A 27,833-nucleotide genomic window follows, 5' to 3' on the forward strand; every position below is an offset into this window, starting at 1 on the left:
GCCCACTATATCATATAGGAAAGATCCAGTGAGTGTTCCTTGAGGGAGACTGCCATTGGCTCCTCCAGTATCCTTGAAGCTTTATTCTTACTAATTCTAAGATAGTTGGGGCAATGAGCCCATATGCTAAGGCCTTCCGTCTTTTCCTGTCCACTCATTATTTGATTTCAGATGGTTTGGAATTCATAGGGCACAGTTCTCTACAAAAGTCTCATCCCCTAATAATTGAATACTGGATTAGAAACCTTACCCAGGACCTTTTCCCGCTTTAACACACTTATACTTGTGTGTGTGGGTACATGTGCAAGCACACATACATCTAAGATAGCCCATGCTTGCCACATATCTGGATCCATATAAAAGCAGATTCAGATTTACTCTTTTGAAATATTTTTCAAGAAATATCTACAATAAGGCAATATGCCCAGAGAGGAAAATAACAACAGTATTATGAATGTAACAAAATACCAAATATCTTGGGTTCAAGGAAATGTTCGGTTGGTAAAATGCTTGGCATGCAAGCAGAAGAACCAGAGTTCAGATACCAAGCTCCTGCGCAAGATGCTGGGACTGCATGTGTGATCCCATCTGGAGGGAGAGCAACACGGTCCCTGGGGTTTGAGGGTCAGCTAGGCAGACTGAACTGGTGAGATTCAGTTTCAATGGGAGACCCTGTCTCAAAAAGCAGGTAGAACGTGATAGACACACTGTCCACAAAGACCTCCAAAGAAGAGCAGGTCCCCATGGGACACAGTTCTTCCAAAGTACTGAACATCATGTACTTTATTCTTTTGGGGTTTTTTTTAGAGGGGGTCAGGTTTTTTTGAGGGTCTCTTTGTGTAGCTATGACTGACCTGAAACTCAAAGAGATCTCTCTACCTCTGCCTCCAAAGTGCTGGAACTAAAGACATGTGCCACCACACCCAGCACGTGCACTTTATTCTTTAGATATAAATTTTAGCTATTCAAATGATAGATTGTTAGATGTTTAAAAACATGATTTTGAAAACTGGAAATGACAATTGATTGTCCCTCAATTGAGTTTCAGGGAGTAACATGACAGGAGTCTGAAAACACTGAGAAACGCCTTTGTTTGTTTTGCTGTGGTATGATTCTAAAGTATATTATTGTTAATGAACAAATGTCTGTTGCTTTTTTAATTAAAAAATGAACATCACTATCTAGCCTACACACACACACACACACACACACACACACACACATACATACTACAAAAGAACAATTTCTTTGTTAAAAGATACTAATCAGAAATTAAGCTCAAGTTTTTGAGGAAAGTAATCAAATCGGATGTACTGGATGCAGATATACTTTCATTCCCAGTCTTGAGAAGGAGATGGAGAAGAAACAAAATCAGACAGAGGCAGGAGGATCTCTGTGAGTTCCAGGCCAGCTATGGGGGTTAGAGGGGTGGAGGGAGAGAACGGAAAGAACACAAGGGAAGAGGAAGAGGGGGAGGGGAGGAGGAAGCACACACACACACACATCAGATACCTTTCCCCCTATGCCCTTTAGAAGTTCAGGAAGAGGAAAGGGAAGCTTGGGAGACCCTGAGGTGCTGGTGAGCTGTGGAGGGAAGGGCTCAGGTCCGCTCCTGCCTCTCACCTGGACCGTGAACTCTGTAGAATCTTTAGCCAAGGAAAAGACAGTGTGTCCAGGCTTCCTGAAACCCGCAGCACCAAATTACTCCTTATTCCCAGAGCAGGCCAGCTTTTAAGAAAATCTAGCATCAGAAACCTGATCAGAAAGACCAGTACAGTCCTGGGTAAAGATATGTCTGTCTTGGCAAAGACTGTTTATTTATTATCTAAAGGAGTCCCATCACAGTTCTCCGGACAGCGTGGTAGAAATCCCTGCCCCGCATTGAGATTTCCCTAAAATTTGTCAGCAACGTCCGCCGCTCACATGGATACCTCCTTTACCTTGCCTTTTCCTCTTGTGCTCTATCTAACTTGTGACACCTAAGAGCTTCATGATTGCTAAATCTGCTCTGCCTGGACATTTCTGCACTCTGCTTGTCTTGAGTTACTTCCTAACCAATGTTACTGTAGAGTATTCAGCACTGGCTGGGGGAAGGAAAGGAAATGAGCCATTACTATCCGGGGACATGTGTGCTGCTTTAAGTCGGAGAATCACTTAAAATTCTACCCAGACATGGTTCCTCCTACACAGGAATAGTGTGATATAAGGGTGTTTTGCTTTAAGACCAGCCAAGAGCCATTTTCATTAATGTACCTCTCTCCCATATAACACATACACACACAGAGACACACAGACACACACAGACACATACAAACACACACAGAGACACACATACAAACACATACACACACAAATATAACACACATACCCAAGTACACACATAGACACACATACATAAGCACAGATGCACAGGCATATGCACACATTTATACAAACAGACATAAACACAGTAAACACACACACACACACAGCAACCAAGAGTCATACTACACAATGCGTAAATGTGTTTTCTTTCCACCAGATATATTCACAGAACATAGTCCACCAAAGCACTGGTTTAGAGTTGCATGAAGAAATGCATTTTTATGGTCCCTTATTCCCCCACTGTGTCTGCAGGTACATACCCAGTCTATACACAGATCATAAGTAGCTTTTCTATGGTTAGGAAAGAAAGCTGGCATCCAAGTAAGTAATAAAGGTAGGAAGTAGGAGGGCAGATTGAAGAAAGAATTTGCTTGGGGGCAAGCCAGCGAGGATGTTCAACCACTTTAAATACATGGGGCTGTCAGCTTCTGCCCCATTTACCTGTACCGCTGTCTCTACTAACCAGTGCCTTCCTGGTCTTCTCAGGGCTCAGGGCTTCTTGTGAGCTGCTCTTTGAGCCTTCCAAGATACAGGTATAAGCATAGCTCTGGGGCTGCCAAGCAGCAGTGTCTGTTTAGGTTTGATAGGCAGGAGCACAGACCACCTCAGAGGGGGCTTCCTCATTATTGAAACATTAAAAAGCAAGAACAGTTTTCTCACAGGCAGAATTCTTTCTCCCTTAACTATTGCTGTAGTTATAAGAGGTGGTTTTATGCAACAAAATCTATATGTATATGCATATGTATATGTGTATATAAATATATACAAGATTAGTGTGATATGTGGGTACACTATAACACATACAAGCAATATGTATGCACATAAATACATAAACACATGCAGACAGAAAACACACATGCATAACACACATACACACACACACACACAGAAGAAAGTAGAATTTCCCCGTCTGCTTTACCAGCTTGGTCCACCATTCCCACGGATGCCTCATATCCCTGCACTTGGTCAGAACAGCAGGCAGAAAGAAAGCTCTTCAGATGGTCTCATAGAAGCCTTCAGATCACTTTTATTTTTTATTTTAATAATTATAGAAAGTTCAGACTAGAAAATGTATAGAATTGTAGGGGCATTGGTAAGAAGAGAGGGTTTTTTTTTTTTTTCCTCTCTGAAACAGGTTCCTACTCTTTAGCCCAAGCTGGATTTGAACTCACAATCCTCTTGCCTCAGTCTCCCAAGCCCTATGATTACAAGCATGCTCCGACACATCTGGTCTGAGAAAAATCTTTCTTTTTGGTAAAATGCAAAAAGAAAACCTTGTTCCTTTCATGACTAGAAAGTATTAGGAACCCTCTTGTCAGAGTGAAACAAAACAATTGAGATTTTCTAAATTTCCAATAAAAACCCAAGCCCAAGTTTCTAAAGATGCATAAGGAATTTAATACCACAGAGGATGCGGGAAGTGTGAAAAATTTCAAACACTGCATGGTTTTATTTTTGTTGGCTGAGACTTGATTTTTGTTTTTATGCACTATAAAAGTGGTGAGGGCAAAAGCCTTTGCCAATTTATTTCAGATTTTTTTTTTCTGAAATCTTTCCCAAACAAAGATGCCATCCTGTGATGGTTCTGGGGTTTTGCCACACGGATTTTCTAGATCTGGACAAATGGCTCAGCTCATCTACATAGAAGGCGCTGGAAAATATTTTTGTGAGCTGAGTGCAGCCGAGCGAGCGCCTAGGAATCCAGAGGAAGTGGAGGCCTCCTGCTCCGCACAGGAAACAATCTTCCAGCACGCCTTAAATGCCAGATTCCAGGCTAGTTTAACTAACCACTGACAGCTCTGTAAACAGAGCAGGGACGAGAGCCCGATTCCCTTTTCCTGGGAGTCATTTTGGGTTTGGGGGCCGAAGGGAGATTCTGAAATATTTGACTGCATGGCACAGACACACAGCAGAAGCAGGCTCAGCATCTGAGGCAGGTTCAGCATCTGAAGAGCTGGAAATTCTTCCAGAATCAGTCATCTCGGAGGAGGTAGGAAAGGGTCAAACGGTTGGATTACATCTGGAGAGAGCCAGAATTTTTGAGCGCTGAAGACAGTTTGATCAAAACTTAGCTGCCTTCTAAAATACTGCTTCCTGGTGATTTTTTTCTTTTCCATGATTTCTGCTTACTTTAAAAAACAAAACAAAACAAAATTCAGTGCTAACTAACTTCCAGAATATGCGAAAGATGCCTGTGTGCATCATTGCCTGATTTCTCCTTTCCTCTGTCTCCCCCTGCTACACACACACACACACACACACACACACACACACACACACACACTTCTTTTCTGGCCCGTTTTCCTCTCCATCTTTATTTCCCTGTCTGTGTTGTTCTTTGTTCTTTTGGGTGTAAGCGTTGTCTAGAGTTCAGCGAGTGACAAAGGGCTGGATCATCCAGTCGTTCTGAGGCCGTGCTATCAATATTTCTGTCTCTTGAGATTCCTTCTTATTTTTTAAATGTAATCTGCGCTCTTACTTACTTTAATAGCTTTAAGAGTGAAGGTGCCCTCTGTTTGAGGTCAGAAACTGACCACTACTTGCCTTAGTAGTATTCTAAGTATTTTTCTTAAAAATAAAGATGACGGGGTGGAACGGGAGGGGCTAACACTGGGATTCCATGACTCCTTGGTGATCCTGACTCTGCCTCTTTCTTTTAGATCCAGATACTCTCTGGGCTCCCTAAACCCGAAACCTCACTATGGATGATTTTGAACGCCGCAGAGAACTCAGGAGACAAAAGAGGGAGGAGATGCGGCTGGAGGCAGAGAGGTAAGGATCCAGAGTGACAGATACATTATCAGCCACCTTGTTTTTCAATCACAATGACTCTGCCCTCTCTGAAAGGCCAAATGTGGCCATATTGCTCATCAAGCTATTTATAAAAATAGTTACGGATGTAAAGTATTTTTCCTGCTAAAAGTCTAAATTTTGCATTTAAAAAAAGAAAACACATTTCAAGAAGAATGGAGATCAGAGAAGAACCAGATAACTGCATATTTATAGAGGCTGGACATTGTAGAATTTGTAATGGTAAAAGATAATGCATAAAGACAAAGGCTTAAAATCACTCCTAACACTGAAATGACAGAAAATGCCGAATGTTGGCTATCAGAAGCAGTTTAGCAAGCCCCAGACGAGTCTTGTTTCAGATTTGATTCTTATTAGAAAAGCACCCTCACCTGACAATTCACATCAGGAGGTTACTATGGTTACTACTGATCCTCTGAGTTCCTGAAGAGGGTGTGGGAGCAGTTGGAAGTTGCCATAATGTTCGAGGAAGCCTTTGAGGTGGTGACTTAGGGGGCAGGTTGGAAAAATGAAGCATTGACATGTGACATAGAGGGGGGAAATGTGTATCTTAACACTCAGGCCTCAGACAGAAGGACAGCGGCCTCTAATGTGGCTTAGATCAGTAGTTTAAGGAAAGCATACCAAGTATTCACAGGGAGAAAACTGCCCCACAGTTTTACATGCCAGTAATTCCAGTGCACAGGTGTGAATCATGGTGGGTACAAATGACCCTATCACAGCCCTGCAGTACAAAACTGAAAACCTAAACTTGTAATAAGAAGTGCCAGGGTCTCATGTTCTACTATTCTACTGACTTCTATGAAGAATCCAAAAGAAAATGAGAAGTCTGGATGAATGAACATGGCTATCAGTGGGGTGTCTACACGTGTGCTCATTGCACTACAGATTAAGGATCACATCATGGCTCTGCCACTTAGGAGCCAAGTGGCTCTAAGCAAGTGACCTCTCTTTAAGTCACGGTTGTCTTATATAAAATCGGCATAATATCTACATGTAGACCTACTTTTGTGGTTGTAATGAAGATAATTAAGCTTTATAAATGGCCTTAGCCTGTAGCTGACACATTGAACTACTAATACAACAGCATTACTAATAGCTGTTGTTGTTATTATTAATTATTATTAATAATAATCCTATCTAAGTAATAAACAACAGCTATATAGCTAGGACTAAGTGTGAATGCCAAGAGAAGGAAAGACCATCATCACCCTGAGATTAAACTACTCACAGAAGTTGTGTTGGGAGTTGAGGTAAGCTATGGAAGAAGTAATCGTGGAGATGAGTAAATCGGAAGCTGTCTAAAACAGAAGAGGGGATAAAGTAAAAAGAGGGGGGAAGGACAGAAGGGAATGCATCCAACGTAGAAGATGTATCTGTCCAAATTTAAAATAATAGTTAATAAGTAAAAATGTAAAGCACACAAAACTAAGGAAGTGGCAAAAGGACCAGTTGTTGCCAGGAGCTGGAGAGGAGGGTGGGAGGAGCACATAGGCAGAGCACGGGATGTTAAATCCACAAAACCACCCATGAGATCGTATGATGGCAGATGCACGCCATTGTGCTGGCACTGAATGCAGATTATGGGATCAGAGTGGAATGACTGTGAGTGTACCTACGTCATCCACAGTAACAAATACACCACTGTGCGTGGGATGCTGATAGTGGCATCGGCTGTGGCTGGGGAGGGGTCAAGAGGAGCATGGGAGCCTTGTCATTTCCACTCAGCTTCTCTGTGAACCGAAAATTACCACGAGGAATACGGTTCATCAATAGAAATGATGAGGTGAGTGGGGGAGGCAGACTAGGTGAGAAAAGGAGACAAGCAAAGCTCAGGGGAAAAAGAATCTGTTACAGGGAGCTCAAGAGGAAGGGCATCTGAGGACCCTCACTAGGGAGCTGCATGGGATGAGAGTATGGTGGGAAAAGCTAGGTACGGTGGACTGAGACATAGAGACACGATAGATTTGGTATCAAGGATAAGGTCAGAGCAGTCACTGGGAGGAAAGAGACCCCAGTGGCAGCTAGCAAGCCTGTCGGGAGCAGGGAAAACTCCAAAGTCTGAAGGCTGTAAGCTCCAGTTTTGAATGGCGGTAGTAAATTAACCTAAAATAGAGTGGTTCCAAGGCTCAGAGCTACAGGTACATTCATCCTTTCTCCATACATTTTTATCAGGCACTGCCAAGAAAAGTCTCTGCCTCGTCTCCAGGGGGAAAGGTGAGAAGGCTCTGTTCTTGGTGGTCATGGTCATAGTGTTGAATTTGAGGTAGAAACCACGTCAACATGGGGGTTTCCCTGAGATGTTAGAAGATAAGAAACTTGGATCTTTATCTAGAAAGAAGAGAAAATCATATAAGATAGGTCCATTGGGACAAACCCATTGTCAGTAAAAAAACTGAAGTCATAGCCCTCCAAAAGCCAAGATGAAAGAGTGAGAGGTCACAAAGACATAATGGAAACTTATCACAGGGAGCAACATAGAGAGACGGAGGAGACCCAGGAAGGATTATACCTGAAATTGAAAGGACATTGAAGACTTGTGGATACCATCCAGACAGGAGGAACACACCTCTTACTTCCTCTGCCCAATACAGTGCCAGCCTCAGGTTCTCCTAGATTCTTGAACATTCTATTTACCTGGGAAATAGCTACCGAAAACTGACCAAGACCAAGTGTCTGAACAGAGATGGGAGAAACGAAGGTGATCAGCAGACAGACACTTCTGTACCTCAAAGAATTGTAGGAGACAAGAGTACAGAAAACAGATGAGCAGAAGGGTAGCCTAAAGAACTCTGGGGCTAGAGGGATGGCAGAGCAGAGTGAGCACCACGTTAGATGGAGTTCTACATCAACAAGCAGTGAGAGAAACATCTCAGAGTGGCTTAAGCCAGACCGCGACGTAGAGTGAATAGGCCTTATTTTTTCATAGCCAGAACTCTAAGAACTGACCACACAGCTGCTCCATTCATGCTTTTCAGGGCGGTGGTGATGTGTGAACAAGGATTTATCTTCTGTTAATGTCAATTGTAAAAAGCCTGTGCACCAAAGCTTAATTAGGGTCCCTTAATAACCTAAAACAAATACATACAAATTTATCCAAATATTGTTTAACCAACACTTCTGTCCACATTTCTACTTGTGCTTAACAATGGCACTATGTTTGTACTGGTTTTACCTGTTCATGTTTCAAGGGGCACTGTATAGGTCTGCTGTGCTGGAATTAGGTCAACCCCATCAGCATTTGGTAAAATGATCATTTATAGCAGTAGTAAAAGTTAGGCTTTACGGTCCAGCAAGCTTCCATGGCAAGTTCAGGGTGTGTCCAGGAAACAGATGGCCAAACCAGGAATCAAGAGCTATCTAAAATCATAGTTCAGATCTGAGGACAAAGGGCATGTAAGACCTTAGGCAAGTCCCTTCCTCTTCCTTTAACTCCAGACCCTGACTTCCTTTGTCACAGGAATGAGTGCTTTCTCAGGGGAACCAGAGGTCATTTCCTCTTGCTTTTGGAATTATCTACTTCTGTTTGCAACAGGTCGGGTATTGCTTGATTTGAAATCAAATAAGTAATACAGAATCTTACATTTTAAAAAAAGGTAGTTCTAAGGTCCTATAAAATATACCTAGGGTCCAGCACTTGGGAGGCAGAGGCAGGCGGATTTCTGAGTTCAAGGCCAGCCTGGTCTACAGAGTGAGTTCCAGGACAGCCAGGGCTACGCAGAGAAACCCTGTCTTGAAGAAAAAAAAAAAAAATATATATATATATATATATATATATGGAGAGAGGGATGGCAGTTAAAAAATATATATATATATGGATGGCAGTTAAATATATATATATTTATATATGGATGGCAGTTAAATATATATATATATTTATAGTTAAATATATATATAGTTATATATATAAATATATATATATTATAAACTATATATATATTTAACTAGGGCCAAGCAGGGCAAGGCTTAACTGTTGTCTGGTTATGGAGAACAAAAAGAAGTCATGCCAGCTTTGGAATGGCAGTAGAGTAAATGCAGAGTTGTTCCAAGGGTCAAGGCTACAAATGCATTCATTTGTTCTCAACACATTTTATCAGGCATCTCTTTTGCTCTATGCTCTGTTTGAGGCAGAGGACTAGGGATTTTCCTCGGGATTGGAATACTTGACCAGCATACTCAGGCTTTAGGTTCAACCCCCAGCACCATAAAAATAGATAAATAAATGAAGTGTTATAACAAATGGACATATACATATAGAAAGAGTATCTATAAAGTACAAGGTTCTACACAGACCTATAGAGACCAAAAGTCACCTGTAGGGATAGTGTGCCAGGAGTCAGGAAGATCATATTAGATTAGAGAGCTCTTGACCAAAAGCATAAGAAAGACGTTTTGGTTGGCAGAAGGGAATCTGTGTATAACCAGAGAAAATTCCTAATGCAATGTTTCTAAGCAAAAGGCATTGTTTGTATACATTTCAAGTTCAATAGCATTTTAGTCAATTGCCTGTTTGAGCAAATGAATGAGTAAATAAATAAATATTTACTTTTGCTGCTTTTATTCTTCACTAGTCTCATGGGAATAGTTGCTCACATCTATTCTGCTTCTCTTTCTGTCTCTGGGTTTTACGTCACACACTCACACACACACACACATACTCCACTGGCGTCTCTAGCTTTCTCAGGGCATCATGCTCATCATTACAAAACTGCATCCCTTCCTTTGCATCTTCCTGGACGTTCTGTGCTGATTGTGGGTGCACAAGCATCCAGGGAAGGATCTATACTTCTGCAGAGACATCTTTTTCTACTTTAATGGAGATGTTCTAGACTTTTGAAATGTATCTGGTAAATGGAGACTAATAACGGCACAGTAGTAAACATAGCTGAAAGGCATATGAACATAAATACAGATATATAGGTAGATACATATGTTCTATAACAGCAGCTATCAATCTATGGGTTGTAGTTACTTTGATTCTCTGCAACACACAACCTAAAAAATTAGAATTATAATTGTCATTTATACATCTCAGAGAATGTGAACACCCTGAACTAGGAAGAACTAGTTGCCCCCCCACTCTTTTTTTTGTGTGTGTGTGAAGAACTGTGAGTGGGTTTGATGGGTGTCAAGGTTCTATCAGATGGAAGAGGCAACATGAGTTCACACTGAGCAGTTCTTGCACGTTTAGCGGACATGGTTCTGGGCTCCAGTGTCTCTCCCAAGAAACAACCCTTGGTGGTGCTTCTATCTGGGAGCAGATCTTTGGTGGCCACACTCTGTGTCAGACTTCCTCTGCACCAAGCAGAGAGCCAGGGCTCTCACTTTTCAAGTTATGAACTCACTACATTCCCTGCATATGCTTTCTACACCCAGTGGCAGCTCCTTTTTCCATCAGAAGAAAGGCCTCTATTGTAGAATTGTTATCAGATTCCGAGGCTCAGAGACATAAATAAAGGGAAAGAAAACATGCTAGCTGTTTTCATCAGTCATACATTTTTATGGGCTTCTGAAATATCCCAATGATTAGACATTTGAAAGTAAATATTTTTACAGATCTAGAAAAACAAGCAAGTTTTAAAAATCCATTTGATCTACAAAAATCCCCTTCTAGAGCTGTATCATTGATGTTTTCCCCCATGATTTAATACCAAGGCCCATCGACAGTTAAACTACAGACAAGTACACATGAAAACACTTATTCAGAATGCTTAGATCATGACCTTGAGTCTCAAGTACAAGTCTTTAAAAATACATTTTAAGATGTCTGAGCAGAACATTATTTTCCATTAGGAAGTTAAATGAAACATTCTTTTGAAACTGTATAAATCATTAAGGTACTTACATTTGCCCATAAAAAGTTCTCGTAGAAGATTGATTACTCCAGAAAGAAAAAGAAAGAACAGAAAGGGAGGGGGGATCTAGCCTTTGGTTTTGAATTTTGTTTCTGTATTTCCTATTAAAGTTCTTTTAGTTTGAAGGCTATTTAAAAACACTTCTTAAAGTTTTATGCATATGTCTTATGGCCAGAAGAGGATGCTGGATCCCCTGAAGCTAGAGTTACAAGAGCCACCCAACTAGCTCTCTGGGAAGAAAACTCAGGTCCTCTGCAAGAGCAGCAAGGCAAGCCATCTCGACCATTGAGCTGCCTCTCCAGCTCCCCTTTATGCATATTTAAAACTGTTTCATTTCAGTCCAATTCCAGTGTAGGGAAATGGACAAAACTGATACTTCCAGTCGCTGTGATTACAGTGCAAACGACCCCCTTCAGGCTAACGCATTTGAACACTTCATCTCTAGCTGGTGGAGTCATTTGGAAAAGTCATAGAACCTTTTTGGACATGAGGCCTAGGTGGCAGAACAAGGACATGGGACAGGGCTTGAGAGTGACAGGCCAGCTCCATGTCTCTCTGCTTCCTGACCCCATGAGATGAGCAACCTGACACTCCCACTGACACAGGCTAGATCTGGCTCCACTCTCCAACCTTCCTGACCTGATGGCTTGCATTCCATGAGCCAGAAAAAAATCTTTCTCTCTTAGGTTACTGTTGCTGGGTTCTCTTAATTTGTATCTAACCACAAAAGAATAAAGTTCACGCACTCATGCCTAATCCTCTCCCTTCATTCCCCTCTCCTTTTTCTAGATCAACAGTATCTTTACTCCCGTTGATTCCTAAGTAAAGTGGCCCAATTGATACTCATCTTGTAATTCCTGAGAGCACCCTACATTGTGGTGCTTAGTGAAGCATCAGAAAGAAAGGCTGTACCAAGGTATCACGTGTTCAGCCACTACACCTGAAGTTGTTATTGTTGTTGTTGTTTACAGACCAGGTTTCTCTGGATAGCTCTGGCTGTTTTGGAACTCACTCTGTAAACCAGGCTGGCCTCAGACTCACAGAGATCCACCTGCCACTGCCTCCTGAGTGCTTTGAATCAAAGGCGTGAGCCATCATCATCCAACCTAGGAACTGAATTTCTTAAGAGCCTGACATAATTTTATTCTCATCTGAAAAAGAAAATCTGGCACATAAGCTAGTCAAAAATCCTCCAAACACTAGTAAATTTGTCTTTACAGTTATATATGATGTTTATAAGGAATCAATCCTGAGTCCTCAGAGGAAAGGGCAATGGTGTGGTGTTTAGGTATCCCGGCACTGACGTTCAGCAGACCTATTAGCTACTACTTTTTACCTTGAAAGATGGCTCCACTGTCTCTCCTGCTCCTCTGTCTTTAACAATAAGTGGAAATGAATCATGAAATCTTTCACAGAGCCGGCAATCTTATTTGATCCATGCAGAGAAGTCAGCACAATGACAGACATGGGTGTTCAGTTATATAAAAATCATATGGGTGCTCAGATACGAACTAATGTTTTTCTGAATTTGAATTTTGTGGATCTGATCACTGCATCATGTTATCACCTGGAAAGAGCTTCCTAATAGTCTTCTGCTACAGTGTCATGAAGATAACAATGAGCCTCACATAGCGTTTCTAACCATGATTAGTGCAGCATTAGTCAGCATTTACTGTTGTCGTGGCTTTCTCCATAGACTAAACTAGTACCTTCCAGGAAACTCAACCAGTTGACAGTTGCCCTCTGGAGTATCACTGAGCTGGGCACTGCCCCAGTGTTTTTAGCCTAGTGTCTAATTACTACTCAGTTCAAGTCTGTTTTAGCTTACTTGAAAGTGAATAAAGAACCACAGATGCGAAAGAAAATGTACCTTCTTGTTAAGAGTCAGTCTTTTCATTTTTCAATGGTTTGAAATTAAGTCAATAAATAGTTAAGAGACAGTATTGTTCCTAACACATTATAGCTTTATCTCCATTAAATGAGTCTTTATGTTTATTTTCATGTATGTTCTTTATATTTTTAAATAATTTTTGCATTATGGAATTATAATTTGCTTTTTCCCATTATTTAATTTGCGGCTTCAATACTATCACAGCAATAATGAAAGTTTCTCATTAGCAACTATGTGTGTGTGTATGTGTGTATGTATGTATGTATGTGTGTATCTCTGTGTGTGTGTGTGTGTGTGTGTGTGTGTATAAAATAAAAGTTCTATGTCTGATTTTTATAAAAATAATTTTGGAATATTTTATTCCAAATAACTGTTTTGCCTAGTTTAATCATGAAAAGTAGACATACACAAAATAATGTGATATGATATAGACGGAGGGACTCTAACTCATTGTACTACACACCCCTATGAACTTGTAACTCCACTTTGGAGTTAGCACATTTGCAATGCCACTGAATTCCCTGAAGATTCCTCTGCAATGCCTTCCTTTAGTTGCTCCACTCAGGTAGGTAGCCAGAGTCCTGAATAATCCATTAAGTTAAAGCAACATTCTGAATGAGCTCAGTTGACCTTAAGTGATTGCTCTGAGAGAGCCATGGTGTGAGACACTCGAAAGATTGCCTCTAGACCAGTGGTTCTCAACCCGTGGCTCCAGACCCCTTTGGGAGTCAAATGACACTTTCGCAGGGGTCACCTAAGACCATCAGAAAACACACTCACATTGAGATTCATATTAATAGCAAAGTTATAGTTATGAAGCAGCAAGGTAGATAATTTTACGGCTGAGGTTCCCCAGAACATGAGGAACTGTATTAAAGGGTCACAGCATTAGGAAGATTGAGAACCACTACTCTAAACTCTCAGATAAAGATGTTAATGACTGCCTATTTGCTTGAGACAGCTTGGAGATTTGCCTTTCTAAATGCAGAGGATCGAAGGATTCATATGTTGTCTCCTGCTGGGAACATGAGTGAAGTATTCAGTCCTGTGAACAAAGAATTCTCATCAAAAGACAGAAAAAAAATGTAATGAAAACTATCACGTTCCTATATCAAGCCCATCCCTCAGATCTTCCCAGGAGATCTGAGAGATCCACATTTGTGACTGTTGTTTGGCCAGGTGGAAATGGTTGTACAATATTCCAGAACGTTATTAAGGGAACTCTCACTCAGTTGCTCGGGAATGTTCTAGGGAGGTTCTTGAGGTTTATCGTTGTGGAGGTCCAGAACAGTGCTGCAGGCCAATACCCTGGGACTGGAAGATGCATCTATACCAGTGGATTCCCATTCATCCGGGAAGAAGGTGAAGAAGCCATGAGCATGCTTTGTGAATAACATTAGATCCTGGCTCCTGCTTGCTGAGCCATGAGCAGTGTTCTTGAGCAGTCTTAGAGGCATGCTTTAGCTTGTCATAACTCTGCGTTAACTCAGACACCTCTGGGGTTGAATTCTTAACTATTTATAGCAGGACTGTAGGACAATGTAACTTGGAACTATATACAAATAAAGGATTTGATTAACATGTGAACTATGTAAGCTACATTCCAAGGCTTCATTTTTTTTTTAAACATCGGAGAACACGACTTTGTAAACGTTTAAAAATGACTCTAGAAACATTCACATGTATTGAAAAACTATCTTCCTGATCAGAAGTAATTTTCCCTTCATTTGTTTCTCTAACACACACCTGATGCTTCTGTTGGTCTGGCAGAAGTTACCAGGTGTGCTTGCATACTTCTCAAGACAGTGTTACTGTTAAAAGGCCTTGTCATTTATACTGGCTACTTCCAGTTAATCTAAATTAGTGAGATCTCTGATATTACATTTAAGGTTAGTACTGAATGACTAAGTTTAAAATATGAGAGTGTATTTTCCATCCCAATGGCTGCGTACCTTACATACAGTTCCTTGATTGGAATAAATATCTTGGTAAAGTATACACCAGCCACTATAAATAGCACTGTGCTTGGGCATCCAGGAGAGTCTCCAGAGAGTATATTTTAAACCCACGTTGTTTAGAGCAGGAAACTTTCCTGCTGTTCCTATTCTCCGCTGTGGTGACATGGACTGTCTCCTGTCACACATCTTCCCTGGCTCCTGTCTTCCTGCACCACTTAGGAATCAAACTAGTAGATTCCAAAAGAGTGGTCAATATGTGCTTCGGGTGTTTCTATGGGTGCCCTGAGAATTCTGCGTACATCTTGGGGCTCTCCAAATGTAGCCGCTGGGAACTCACAGAACCACCATCCACAAGTAGGCAACAAAAGAAGGCTTTCTTTCTGGAGATGGACACTCTTGTGTGACTGCTTAGAGGAACAATGTCAACTCCCCTTTTGATTCCCACAGAAAACCTTGCAAGGTTGGCAGGATTTTCTGGGGAAACTCAAGAGACAGATATGGAAAATAACTGAGCAGGAAGTGAGTGAGCACACAGGCAGCGTGAGATGGCGGGTTACCATGCTGGTTCCAAGACCAGGGGCATCATCAGGTCTAATTAATTACACAGCACCTTTCCCAAGGCACTATTGGCAGCTCCAGCATATGGGAAGCTCTGCCCACTCCTCCCTCGAACAGTTTCTCTGTTTCTCTAATCAACTCTGTTGTGTAAACCTTTATTTTTTATTTTTAGTGGGGGCCTTCTGCAGGGTATGTCCTGGCTACTCAGGGACCATCATCCCTACGGCTGCTCAGTGGCTTCTGAACTGAACAAAATGGAAATATTTGTAAAATTAAAGACTGCAACAGGGTGGAAATTCCCAAATCTTTTAACTCTTAGGCACCTGACATCACGGATATGTAGATAGGAATGGCATCATTATAGCTCCATGCAGAATTGAACTAAGGGGCTCTAAGGGGCCAGTTTTCCATGAGAACTGTCTCAGGATTACTCATAAGGACAGATTCTGGTGTTCCGTTAGTTATCAGGTCAGAAATGAATACACTCTTGCTTGTAATCTCTAAGAAAGGGCCATAGGTTCAAATTGTTAGACTCGGCCTTCAGAAGCAACAAACCCAAGAGCACCCAGCTGTGTATAGCTCTTAGCCTTAAGCATAGGTCTCATGTTCTCCAACTCTTACTAAAGAAACTTTTAGTTATCAAGCTCTCAGGAATCTGACACCTCCTTCTGGCCTCTGTAAATACCTGCACCTCAATCTATACACATACCCCCCCCCACAGACATACCTGTGTACACATAATTTAAATGTCTGTTTTTTAATGAGGTAGATAATAACAGAAAAGAGAGCAGATACAGATTTTGAAAATCTGTGTGTTTTCATTTACATGGTTAATACCTTATTGGGTGGCTGATCAAATGAAGATGTGAAAAAATACCACCCAAGGGGTAAATGCCACCATATGACCCAGCTATTTTACCTCTGGGCTTATACCCAGAGAATTCTATACCTTCCCATAGACATATTTTCATCCCTCATTTATTGTGGCTTTACTTGCTACAGCAAAGATAGTTAAAGTTGTCCATCAACAGATAACTAGGTAATAAAAATTATATATGCAATACATCCTTTTCAGTTCTAAAGGAAATTGAAATCACAAAACTTACAGGAAAATGGTGGACTTAGACTGATTGGTCACACAATCTTAGGGAAAAACAAAACAACCCAAGTTCTTCCTCATATGTGGGATCTAGCCAGTAATGAATGCTTATATGTAAACAAATGCATATATAGATGCAGAATAACATGAAAAAGAACAAGAAAGGCTGAACATTAGGAATGAAAAGGACTGAATGCAGGCAATAGAGATGAGCTATGAGAGATGATATAAAGCTAATTTTTTTTATTTCTATCATGGATTATCTTTTGTTTTGTTTTCAGTGGTAGGTAAGTACATAAAAATATATTTGAAAGAGAAGTATGAAATCCAATGTAAAACTCCACCGCTTCCATTCTGAATGGCCACTGTCACTGGATGGAAGTTGACTGCATTGTGTAGTTTGGGGGTCTAGTTGGTTGCAGTGTATGATGTTTTTTTGTTCTTTGATGTGTTTTGCTGTTTTGTTCTGTGTGTGAAGGGTGACACAGGACAGACCTACATTGTGCTGAGGAGCCTTGGTGGTTCCTGTCCATCGGATTGCTTTCTGTTGAACTTTGTGTAGAGCTGCGATTGCATTCTGGCCATACACTGCTGTGTAAAGGAAACTCACATATCTCAGCCTGCTTCTTGTAGCAATCTCAGTGACCCTCAGGCAGTCCTCATTGAGAGCAGAGAAAATGCTATCAAATGTCACACCCCACCCCAGAGCATGTCATTTCTCAAAAGAGCTTAGGACCCAAAAGCCATTTTAAGTTCTCTTCCCCTGAAGTTTGAAATGGAGGAGTGAGTTTAAAAGACTTGCAACAGTGAGGGATACGATGCTGCTGTTCACACGTATTTGTCTGGCTTGGCTTCTGAGCGGTAAGCACCGGTAAACATGGCTCCTGTGCTTGTTCACACCACTGTGTCCTCCTGCCCAGGCCTCTTGTAACAGGCAACTAGTGATCACCTTGAAGGTTCAGACATACACAGAGTGACTGATTCCCTTCCTGCATCTCATAGAACACATTTAAGGCTTGTGGATTATTACTGACAATCTTGCATTTGTTAGGTCTCAAAGAAATCTGGGACAAATGGCTAGCCTGTTTGACATATCAAAGTGGACTCTGGCCACCAGTCCCCCTCAGTCCCTACTGAAAAGTACCCTTAGAGAGTCATCCTGGCCAACACACCCTACACGATGATACCCCTTCCCTTCCCTTAGCTTCTCTTCCCTATAAAACCCAGCCATTTTGGCTATGTGTCCTCTTAGTCCCTTGGTTTCTTGGTCTTCAGCTCCTCTCTTACCCTTTCTCTTTTCTCTTCCTCTCTTGCTCCTTCCTACACCCTCCTTTCCTTTCCTGGTCCTGGTCATTCTGCTGGCCTGGTTCAGTCTGGATCCTTCCAGATGCCCCTGCCCATGTTCTTCCTCATATCTACAATAAACCTTTTCCACAACCACACCTAGGACCACTCTTGTCCTCATATTTTCATTCAGTGCCCATGTCTGTCCATATAAAGTAGAAAACAGATCCTAGATCACAAACTACATCTCCCCAAAGCCTAGAACAGAACACCAAATGAGTACAAATACGTCTTTATTGTATCTCTGTGTCCAGGCAGAACTTGATTAGATTTGCTAAGTTACTTAAGGAGAGGCAGAAATGTTAGAGCCTTAGGAGTAGCCTTGGAGGAGTAAGCATGGGGTCTTTCCTGAAGTGCCTTCACTCCAGATGAGCCTTCTGGCCACCGGATTTGAGTTCTCTATCTTTTCCTCTGCACAATGAGAAGATGAGCAGTCTTTATCCCTCAGCTTATTACTGGACTTTTGCATCGTTTAATTTTAGCCATTTGCACTCACTTAGCTGCATTGTGTGAGCAAATAATAAGGATAAAGGAGAGTCAATGTCCTTGTTTGGCTGCAGCACTTAAGCCCTCACTTAGTATTATCCGCAATTGGTATCTGCATTGTAAAATCAGATAATCATCAAATTGTAGGGTTCAGACCCAAGCCTCGGGAGTCCAACAGTGAGCAGACTGTATAATCAAAGCTTTCTCTAATGAAAGGCCATGCATGTGGTTGGGAGCAGTGAAGTGCTTCAGCTAATCCCAGGAGAATGGGAAGGGGCACATGACGAACAAACGAATAACTTCAAGTTAGTATTTACCAACCCCTTCAGAAATAGAAAATAGCTAATGTGAGAGTTGGGTATATGCTTTAAACTCTAAATGGGGCATTGTTTTGTAGTGTTGGGAAATTATAATGGGCCAGAAAAGAAAGGAACAAGAGAAAAAAGCAATACCGTAGAACTACAATCTAAAAAAAATCAAATTGTACAGATCTTATTTTTAGTAAGGAACACTTTTTTTTTCTTGTTTTCATAAATAGTTCTGCTCTAACTAAGGGGGATGGGTTGGTCTAAATTGAGTTTCTTCATTTCAAAAGTACACCTTATTTAATTTTTTAACATGAAATCTGTAATTAAAGTTAATGTGCTAAAATGCTCAGCGTTGTGGGCCTCAGAGCACAATTTGAAGAGCCTCAGAATTATGTCTGTTAATTTTTAGTTTACTATTTGATCTTGGATCTGCTGGGAAAGAGTCAGAAGGAAAGATAATTTGAAGGAGTCCTAGACAGGTTCGGGATTCTGAGTGCCGGAAGAATGTTGGATTACACCAATTCGCCCTACTTTGAAATATATTTAGAAATGCTGTGTTCAAATTTCATATCACTGGCCCTCAAATTTAAAGAGAGTGTGTGCTTTTTTTTTTTTAAGTTTCATCCACTTTATTTTCTTTAAATTAAAAATCTTTCCATGTGAGTTCTGACTTTTAAATGAGGGGGAAAAAATGAATGAAACTTTGTATCAAATGCCTGACTCACACCCCCACCCCCACCTTGGTCTGGAAAAACAAAACAAAAGAAAATACACCTTCCTGGCTCTAGACTATAAATGTATAAACAGGTCCTGGAGAGATGTCTCAGCCATTAAAACTGCTTACTGCTCGTAGATCCCTAGTTCTGTTCTCATCACCCACCCTGGGCGGCTGATAATGGTCTTTAACTCCAGGTTCCTGGATCCAATGCCCTCTTCTGGCTGCCACAAGCATCACAATCACGTGCTAAATCCGACCCCCATACACATATGCACATAATTAAAAGTAAAAATGCATCTTTATAAGTAAACAAACAAATAGACAAAGAAAGAACTCATTTGCTTTTCCTGCTTTAAAAGTGAGAGTTTGATTTTGTAATTCAAAGTAAAATTGAGTCCTAATGTTGAAAATCTTTCTTTCCTTCATCTATTTCTACTCTCCTGCCATGGGCGCCCCAAGAGAGGCACCTGGAAGTTCTGCAGAGGAGTGTTTCTGCTGAATTCAACGTATAAGGTTCAAACTACACTGATAACCCAGCCTGAAGGGAGCAGAATCCAATTGTAATTTAACAAATCTAAAGAAGGAGGGAGTGAGAAGATGCTATGAAGCTCAAGCTGGGGCTGGAAGCATGCATGTCAGAATATCCAGCTGACACAGGGCTCTACATCCTGGGACTTTCTCATCCACTAACGTCAGGAGTCATCGCTCACTGAGAGATGCTGACTTGGGCTTCCCTTGGCATGGGGTGACATATTCTTAGAGCTCCTGTTTGTTCCTGTTCTGATTCTATATTGAGGAGAAAGTCTTTCTGCAGCTTCTCAGACTTATGGGTTGGGAAACAGGAGTTATTCTGGCCAACGAATGAGCTCTGCAGGTACTGGAGAACTAGACTACTTCTTTGACCTTCATTAGCCAACATTATGGTACATACAGCTGTCTCTGTCATGTGCCATCGGCCAACTTCTCAGAGATCCATACACTCTGAAACTCCCAAGATTCAGAGTCTAAAGCAGCAGAGTTTCTAGATTTCATAAAATGCCAGCTCGTGGCTAACTTGATGCAGTGACTCTATTTTTGTCCCTCTTCAACCCAGGGAACAAGTGTCAAGTACTTATTGTCTGTCTGCTGTGTGCTTGATACCTTTCTAAGTTGTATCGGATACAGGAAACTGTTAGGATGTTTCTCTGAAAGCAAGGGAATTATTTAGTAAGAAAAAGTATATAGAAGTGGTTAATAAGAAACATTTATTTCTAAAGGTGTCATAATCATGTATTGACCATGTGATATGCTGTTATAAAATAGGAAACACCTAACATATAAAACAACATGTACAATTATATGAATTTTCATTCATATAAATTGAACAATGACTAGAATACCCACAGTATTCAAAACACACAGTAGACTATTTTCTAGAAACAAATACGCTTTAATCTATGTCTGAGTTCCATAAAAAGAAATCAGTGTTTTTCAAGACCTTATATAATCTCGATGGAAAAAAATCTGGATTTGATTAGAGTTATAAAAGTCATGTGTAAATTTAATATCCAGATGTATAAACTCACCACCAGAAAAAAACCACTTGTGGTTATGGGTCTATCTAGATACTTTGAATAAAAGTGGTCCACACCAATAATTCTGTGGCTTCTTTGAAGATATGACCTTTCCCCCTGCATTATAATATATCTTTAGCATCACTATGATCAACTCATGATTTCTTTTGCAATGTACTTGCATCTATATACAATAAATCTATAATTTATAATATATCACTAAGACCTAGAATCAATTTCCTCTTTATGAAAGTCCTATATACCTCCTTTCCTAGAGTCATACAACATGGATGATGGACAACATGCTAGGAGTGGTTTTCACTGGAACCAGAACCAGGGTTTTGTAGCTACCGTTCATCCAAGAAAACTTTTTAAAAGATGGGTTGAAGTCAGAGGACAACTTGTGAGAGCTGGTTCTCTTCTTGCATCACATGGATTCCAGCGAAGGAACTCAGGTTGTCAGCTGTTAGGCACTTTTATCCACTGAGATATCTGTCCTGACCAGTAGTAGTCCTTAGATAGAAATTTTCTCTCCCAAGAGGAAAGGAGTGAGAAAGGGGAAGGGAGAGCCGATGAGAAATTATGTTCAACATACAGGTGGAAAGGTTTGTGAATGTTTGGAAGGGCTAAGGCTGGAACCTCCAATAAGGCTCTCCCTAGAGTCTTAATGGCTATGTCTATCTCAGAGGTTCATTCTCTTCTTGGCCCCTGATGGCCCCACATAACAATTTGGCCTTCTCAGTGAACCCTGGCATCCAAAGTCTACAGAACCCAGCAGATCCCAGAAATTTTCGTACTTGACTTTGGGTTGCTGGAGCTGGGATGCTAAGGATGGTTTGCTTCTGGGAGTCTGACAGCATGAGTTGGCCCCCTTGAATATGTACCCTTGACAAAGCTGGGCCTTCTTAGCAGACACTCACTAGGTAGCCAAGTTAACTCAGCTCCTGTAGCAGATCCCCTGTGGCCTCCTGACAAGTCTCCAAATTGCCCACCTCCCCAATACATACTGGAGTACAGTTATTTGGGAGTGGGCCCACTAGTACTCACCCAAGTCCTTAGGCAGTGACTCTGCAGAGCTGGTGGGTGAGTTCTTGAATTCTTGAGGCAGATGTGTCCAAGTCAGTTGTCCCTTGAAGCCTCTGTCCAAGTCTTGCCATTCAAAGGCAAATAGAGGCTGGTTTTAGAGGTTGAAACTTCTCAAGAATGTCAGGGGCAGTTTGGTTAACAAAAGCCATGTTCACAGTTGACTGGTGCACTCTAGCTTCTGGGTCAAAAGCATTATCAGTTCTATAGGCTCCAAAAAAGTCTTTCTAGATGTTCCCTGGGACTCTCTTGCTTTCCCTGCATTGCCTGGCTTACCTTAGGTAAATTTGTGGGTTATCTGGAGCCCTCTCGAAGGACACCCCCATCAAAATCTGGTAGAAAAAGGGGGAGCAAGGCAGGGGGCCCAAGACTGACCCTTCTTTAGGTGATGAAGGGTGGGGAGAGTTGAGGCCTATAACTTTTGGTCCAGGTAGCCCCAGTCTTTACCCTGTAAATGATGGAGAGATGGAAAATCCCCTCTTCAGGTCATAGTGGGCCATTCATTCCTGTAAGAAATGGTTAGTTTTGAGGGATGAAGAACCAGACCCAAGTGTATGTGATTCTGCAAAAGTCCTTAAAATGGCTCAGGACCAAGCCCAGTGAGGTGCTTTGTGCCTGTCCCATCCTAGGAATCAAAGAAAAATTTGTACGAGGGCACAAAAAGCACAAACAGAATACACAAAGATAGACACAGAAGGATTTTCAGGGGTAGGGAGACAAAAACAAACCAAAAGGCTGTCTCAGACTGTCTTCCTCCCTGCTCATGGGAGGCCCATAGATCCATACCCAGTTCAGAATCCAGATGAGAACTAGTAAGTTCTCCAGCTTCTGGTAGGGGGTCAGGAGCATCCTCATTGCACCAGCTGGATGACAAAATACATATCTGCTTTGTCCCTCTTGGTCTCCAGATTAAATCTGAAACAGAGTTTGACCAGAAACAGAAACACAGATATGGATAAGACAAAAGACAACCAGGCACCCAGACTTACTGATTAGCAAAACACTCCACTATTTGGATCAGGGTGTCTCCAGGGAATCCCAGACAAGCCCCCAAATGTAAGGTACACGATTCACTGAGGAATGACACCCTGGACTGAAATAGTATGTAAAGGCAAAGGGTGTTTTATTCTGCAGAAGTCCAGCATGCTGGGGTCTCCCATTACCAGAATAAAGAGACAACCAAGTGAGCTTAGAGGCCTGACTTAAAGCACATTAGGGAATTCTAGGGTAGGTAATCTATGTTAATCTATTGGATCCATCTCTAAGAACATTCATTCCCTTACCAGGGTGTGGAGCCTGGAAACTTACTGGGAAGATCTGGAAAATGTTGCTGGGAAAGTAGCTGAGGAAGTCTGGAAATGGCTGCTGAGCCATTGTCCTTGCCTCAGGCCAGGTGGTGGGGCAGCTTCTAAGGTCTGGACTTGCCTGGATTGCCCAGTTCTTGGAAACAGAGATTTAGGTCTAGTGTCCTTAACTGCCAATGTGAAGCCTGTCCTTCTCAGCAGGAAATTATCTTTTGTTTGTTTGTTTGCTTTTTGGTTTTTGGTTTTATTTGTTTTGTTTTGTTTTTTCTCCAAAACAGGGTTTCTCTGCATATCCCTGGCTGTCCTGGAACTCACTCTGTAGACCAGGCTGGCCTCAAACTCAGAAATCCACCTCCCTCCGCCTCCCAAGTGCTAGGACTAAAGGCGTGCGCCACCATTGCCCGGCAGGAAATTATCTTGTTTCAGTCTCTAACACTACACTCTGGTGGTTCTCCTGGTGACCCTGTAGGATGAGACACAAGAGGAGAAAGAGGTAGCTCTGGAGAAAGTCACAAGAAGCGGACAGATCCAGAAGCAGAGCCACCTTCTGGTGGAAAGGACGAAGGTGTTGTCTGAGAGACCCACAGGAGCATGAATTCTTGAAACAGTTTCTGAAGTTACATTACTCCATACTGTGCATTCTTGTCACAATGTTTTTAATTCTTTTTAACTTATCTAACTTCAGAATAAGATGTGAATTAAAAGGTGAAGAGTTCTTACAGCTTTTATTTTTGTCTTAATGGAGTCTGTTCATAGATGTGAATAGAGCCCTTTTAAATAATATGACTTTTAGTACCTCTTGTTTATGCAGGATATCTGCCTTACCTACAATTAAAAAACAAACAAAAAGTCCCTCTGTTCTTAGGAGTCTGCAGTGGGCTGGTTCTCACAGACTCACATGGTTATCATTCAGGACGACTATGAACTTCACTATGGATCTTGTTATTTGTCCCTGCTCCCCTCTTCCACAAAGTCATTTGCAGAGGATTCTCCATTTTCTGGAGCCCATCCAGAACCTCTGGACCAAAAGCTGGATCTCATGCTCTGTGACATATATAAGTTTTGGAGGTACCAAAGAGGCACTGAGTCCTTCTTGGTCCTTCTGAATTCTAAAACTATCCAAGTAGAGACAGAAGTAGAGACAACAGCTTGGTGTCACTCAGGCATCCAAGATTGGTCTACATTCAGACATACCTTGTGGAAACAATTGGTGTATTTCGTCAGCCACCATTCTGTGGGCACAGACATGCTGCACTGGGGCTGTGCTGAGACCAGAGAAATGAAAAGAAAGCTGGAGATGTAGTTCAGTGGTAGAATGCTTTGTGAGGACCTATGTTCAATAACCAATACTATCACAAAACCAAATTTCTTAAATTGTTATTATTGCCTCTCAAGTAGATTTCTTTACACAATGAGCATATTTGTATGCACATGTGTATATGTATGCATGTGTATGTGTGGGAGCAACTGTGCTCATGAGAGGGCATGCACATGCACATAACATGTGTGTATGTGTGTTATGTGCATTAAGGCACTGGATGACGCACTCCCACACATTCCTCTTTTCACTAGGGAATTGCTTCAACATAGAAGCTGTTCTTAAACAACCATTATAGCCTAGGAAGTCTGGAACAGATCATGTGGCCCCCGGCTCCTACCTCCATGAAGTAAAGTTATTTTTAAAATCATATTTTATTAATAAAGGACCACCCTGTGGTGGGAGCTGTTCCTTTTGACCACACTGACCTCCATCAAACCTTCCCAGCCCAGAAACTCTTTGATGAAACATTAAACAATAGAATGTGCAGAAATGAAGGCTATGAGCAACCTGAAGATTAGTTTGCTCTAGTTGGAGTCCTGACCTGTCATCTTATGCATGATGCCCGCTGTCTTGCTGAAAGATGACTGGTGGAGCTGATGATGCAGGTAGTTGGCCATCAGGTCAACTTTCAGCCATACTGGTTCTGTAGGCTGGTCCTGCTCTGCCAACTACCCAAGCACATATACCTGAACAGAACATGTGCCCGCACTTTCATCTGGTTTCTCATCTTTGCTTCCTCTACTCCAACTCTCTAATGACCGCTGGGAACCTGATGCCCACCCTATCCCTGCTCTGAGCTTCCAACCATCTTATTGCTGCTCTGCCTCTCTGCCTTTTGACTGCCCATCACCAGCCTCTGTGCTCTCTTTGTCCCTTGCTGGTGTCTTCTCCAGGTCTGAGACTCTCTTTTCTCTTCACTATTCTCATTTCTATGCTTTATAAGGCACCATAATATGACCCAGTAAGTTTCACCATTGCATACTTAGGTTGGACACACCCACACACTCTATATACTTTATATTGAAAGCAGGAAGCCAGCTTGAGACTATTCACATGGTTTTCTCTTCCTGCCTCTACACCTGCAGAGATATGATTGTTCATTAGTAGACCTTTAGCACATGAACATTGGTGCATGAGCAGAATGACTACATTCTTGCACTCCACCCCACCCCCAGTAAATGTAGGAGTGTGTGTGTATGAGAGAGAGAGAGAGAGAGAGAGAGAGAGACAGACAGACAGACAGACAGACAGAGACAGGGAGATGGAGAAAGAGACAGAGAGACCTAGACTATTAGCTTTTAAGAATCAAATTTTTAAAAAAAATCTCTAGGGTACTTGTTCAGGGTGTGACAAAACTATATTTGCCACTCCTCAGAACTAGAGTGTGTAGGGATGGGAGGAATCAAGAGGTAAAATGTATTTCTTTAATAAGATTTATAAGACTCATTCATAAGCTAGGCCGGTTTTCTATATTACTGCTGTGACAAAGAGCTACTGGTGTGCTGGCTTTCAGCATTGCAGACTTCCCTATCCTAGGCCTATAGACTTCTGACACACATCCCAACAGGCTATAATCTAGGTGATGGCTCACAGCATTCTCTTTGGAGGCCGTAAGGGAGAATCCACTTCCTGGCCCCTGCACAGGCCCAGAGGCAATCACATTCCTGGGCTTTTGCTCTCCTTCCTCCACAGCCTGGCTTCTCTTCCCTCTCTCTTACAGTCCCACCTCCCTGTGAGCTCAGGCAGAAAGCCTTCTGTTTTTAAGCCCTATGTGATTAGACAGAGCACACTTTGATATACGAGGGCAATCCCCCCTTTTCCACACCCACCCCTGAATCACATCTGTAAACTAACTTGGAAAGAGGCAAACAGGAGAGATAACATATTGCCATGTTCTGGGGATTAGAGAATGGAGTGTGGAATCTTGAGAGGGGAACTGTTTTGCCTCCAACAGCAAGTCACAGAATTCTATAAGCAATAAAAGAGAACAAAGTAACAAAATTAAGTAGGAAGGAAAGCAGCAGAAAGCCTCCGTATACATTTTATAGTCCAGCTCTGCAGAGAAAAGGAGACGAACTGGAAGCCATTCATGTCGGAAGCCACATTTCACAGTATGAGTGTCTTCTGCCCTCTAGTTAATAGGCTGAGTGATAATCCATACAGTCGCAGGCTACATGTGTAGAAGTAATTACATTTGAAGTTTACTGGATCATACTTACCAACTGTGGCTCTGGTAATAACATGGGGGTTAAGCAGGGAAAGCCTTGTCTGGCTCCATGGACTGAGGAGACTTAGCATAACTGAATTAAAGCTGCTAAAGAGGGAGTGTGAAGAGGGAGTGTGAGGGAAGTTAGGTAGTTCTGCTCTCTGGTGCTGAGTAGGTGTTTTTAAAGCTCTGTTCTTGTCTCCATGTGGCACGAAGCTGTCCATCAGAGATCTCTCCCATTCTCTGCCAAGGCCCTCCAGGACAATTGCTTCTGCTATTTACCCAGGAATAACTGAACTGTATGGACAGGGACCAGAGTTGTTCTGATTTGACAGAAAGTCGAACCCTCCAACACCAGGGCCTCTATTGCTATCAGAGATGAGGAAGTGTATGCATAACACAAGCCAAGGTGGGGTGTCATCCCCAGATAGAGTCAACACAACCCCTTCCTCAGGGGCTGGAATTTGGTGGCATTTGCCAGGCTTGGCGATGAGATCACCATCATAATGCCACCGATACATAAGGGCCTGCTGTTCTGGCAAATGCCCAGGCAGACGACTGCCCTGATCTCTCAGGGGAGTGCAAACACTGGACACGCTGTAAGGCCCAGCCCATCACTGAGCAAGACCCTGGACTCTTCCGCCTTTGTGTGTGGTTTGCATTTTTCTGTCATGCTCCTTTTCCTGGATAAAAGGGATGAGGGGAGTTTTTCAGATTTGATTTCTCAGTGGGAACTGTTTGCTTTGGAAGCCACCTACACCAATGCTAATTGAGAACAGAGCTCAGGATGAGGGCCGGAGAATGGCAGAGGATGAACTTTTTGGTGGGCTGATTTCTGTGCATCGTGTCAGAACAGGGCTGTGAGTACAAGCAGGAGCCACTGTTTCCCAAAGGCTGCGCACAGCCGCAGCTTTCCCACCTTCGACTTGTTACCCTCTCACAAATTAGTGATTAATTTCTCAGAGTTAGGCATA

At 42.0% G+C, this 27,833-nt stretch overlaps 1 protein-coding gene across 7 annotated transcripts in view; it reads left to right on the forward strand.

The window, feature by feature from the left end:
- The window catches only part of Cald1 (caldesmon 1), a 175,144-nt gene that overhangs the window by 82,379 nt on the left and 64,932 nt on the right, over positions 1 to 27,833 (forward strand). For 6 of the 7 annotated variants that reach the window (XM_031381493.1, XM_031381492.1, XM_031381491.1 and 3 more), the window contains one exon: positions 5,025 to 5,136. In XM_031381493.1, coding sequence (XP_031237353.1) covers positions 5,066 to 5,136 — 71 coding nt within the window. In that variant the 5' untranslated portion in view covers positions 5,025 to 5,065. Of the gene's footprint in view, positions 1 to 4,207; positions 4,355 to 5,024; positions 5,137 to 27,833 lie in introns of those variants that run through there. The other variant, XM_031381496.1, reaches the window with a different exon arrangement.

This window comes from Mastomys coucha, unplaced genomic scaffold, assembly GCF_008632895.1.
Source record: "Mastomys coucha isolate ucsf_1 unplaced genomic scaffold, UCSF_Mcou_1 pScaffold20, whole genome shotgun sequence".
NCBI lineage: Eukaryota > Metazoa > Chordata > Mammalia > Rodentia > Muridae > Mastomys > Mastomys coucha.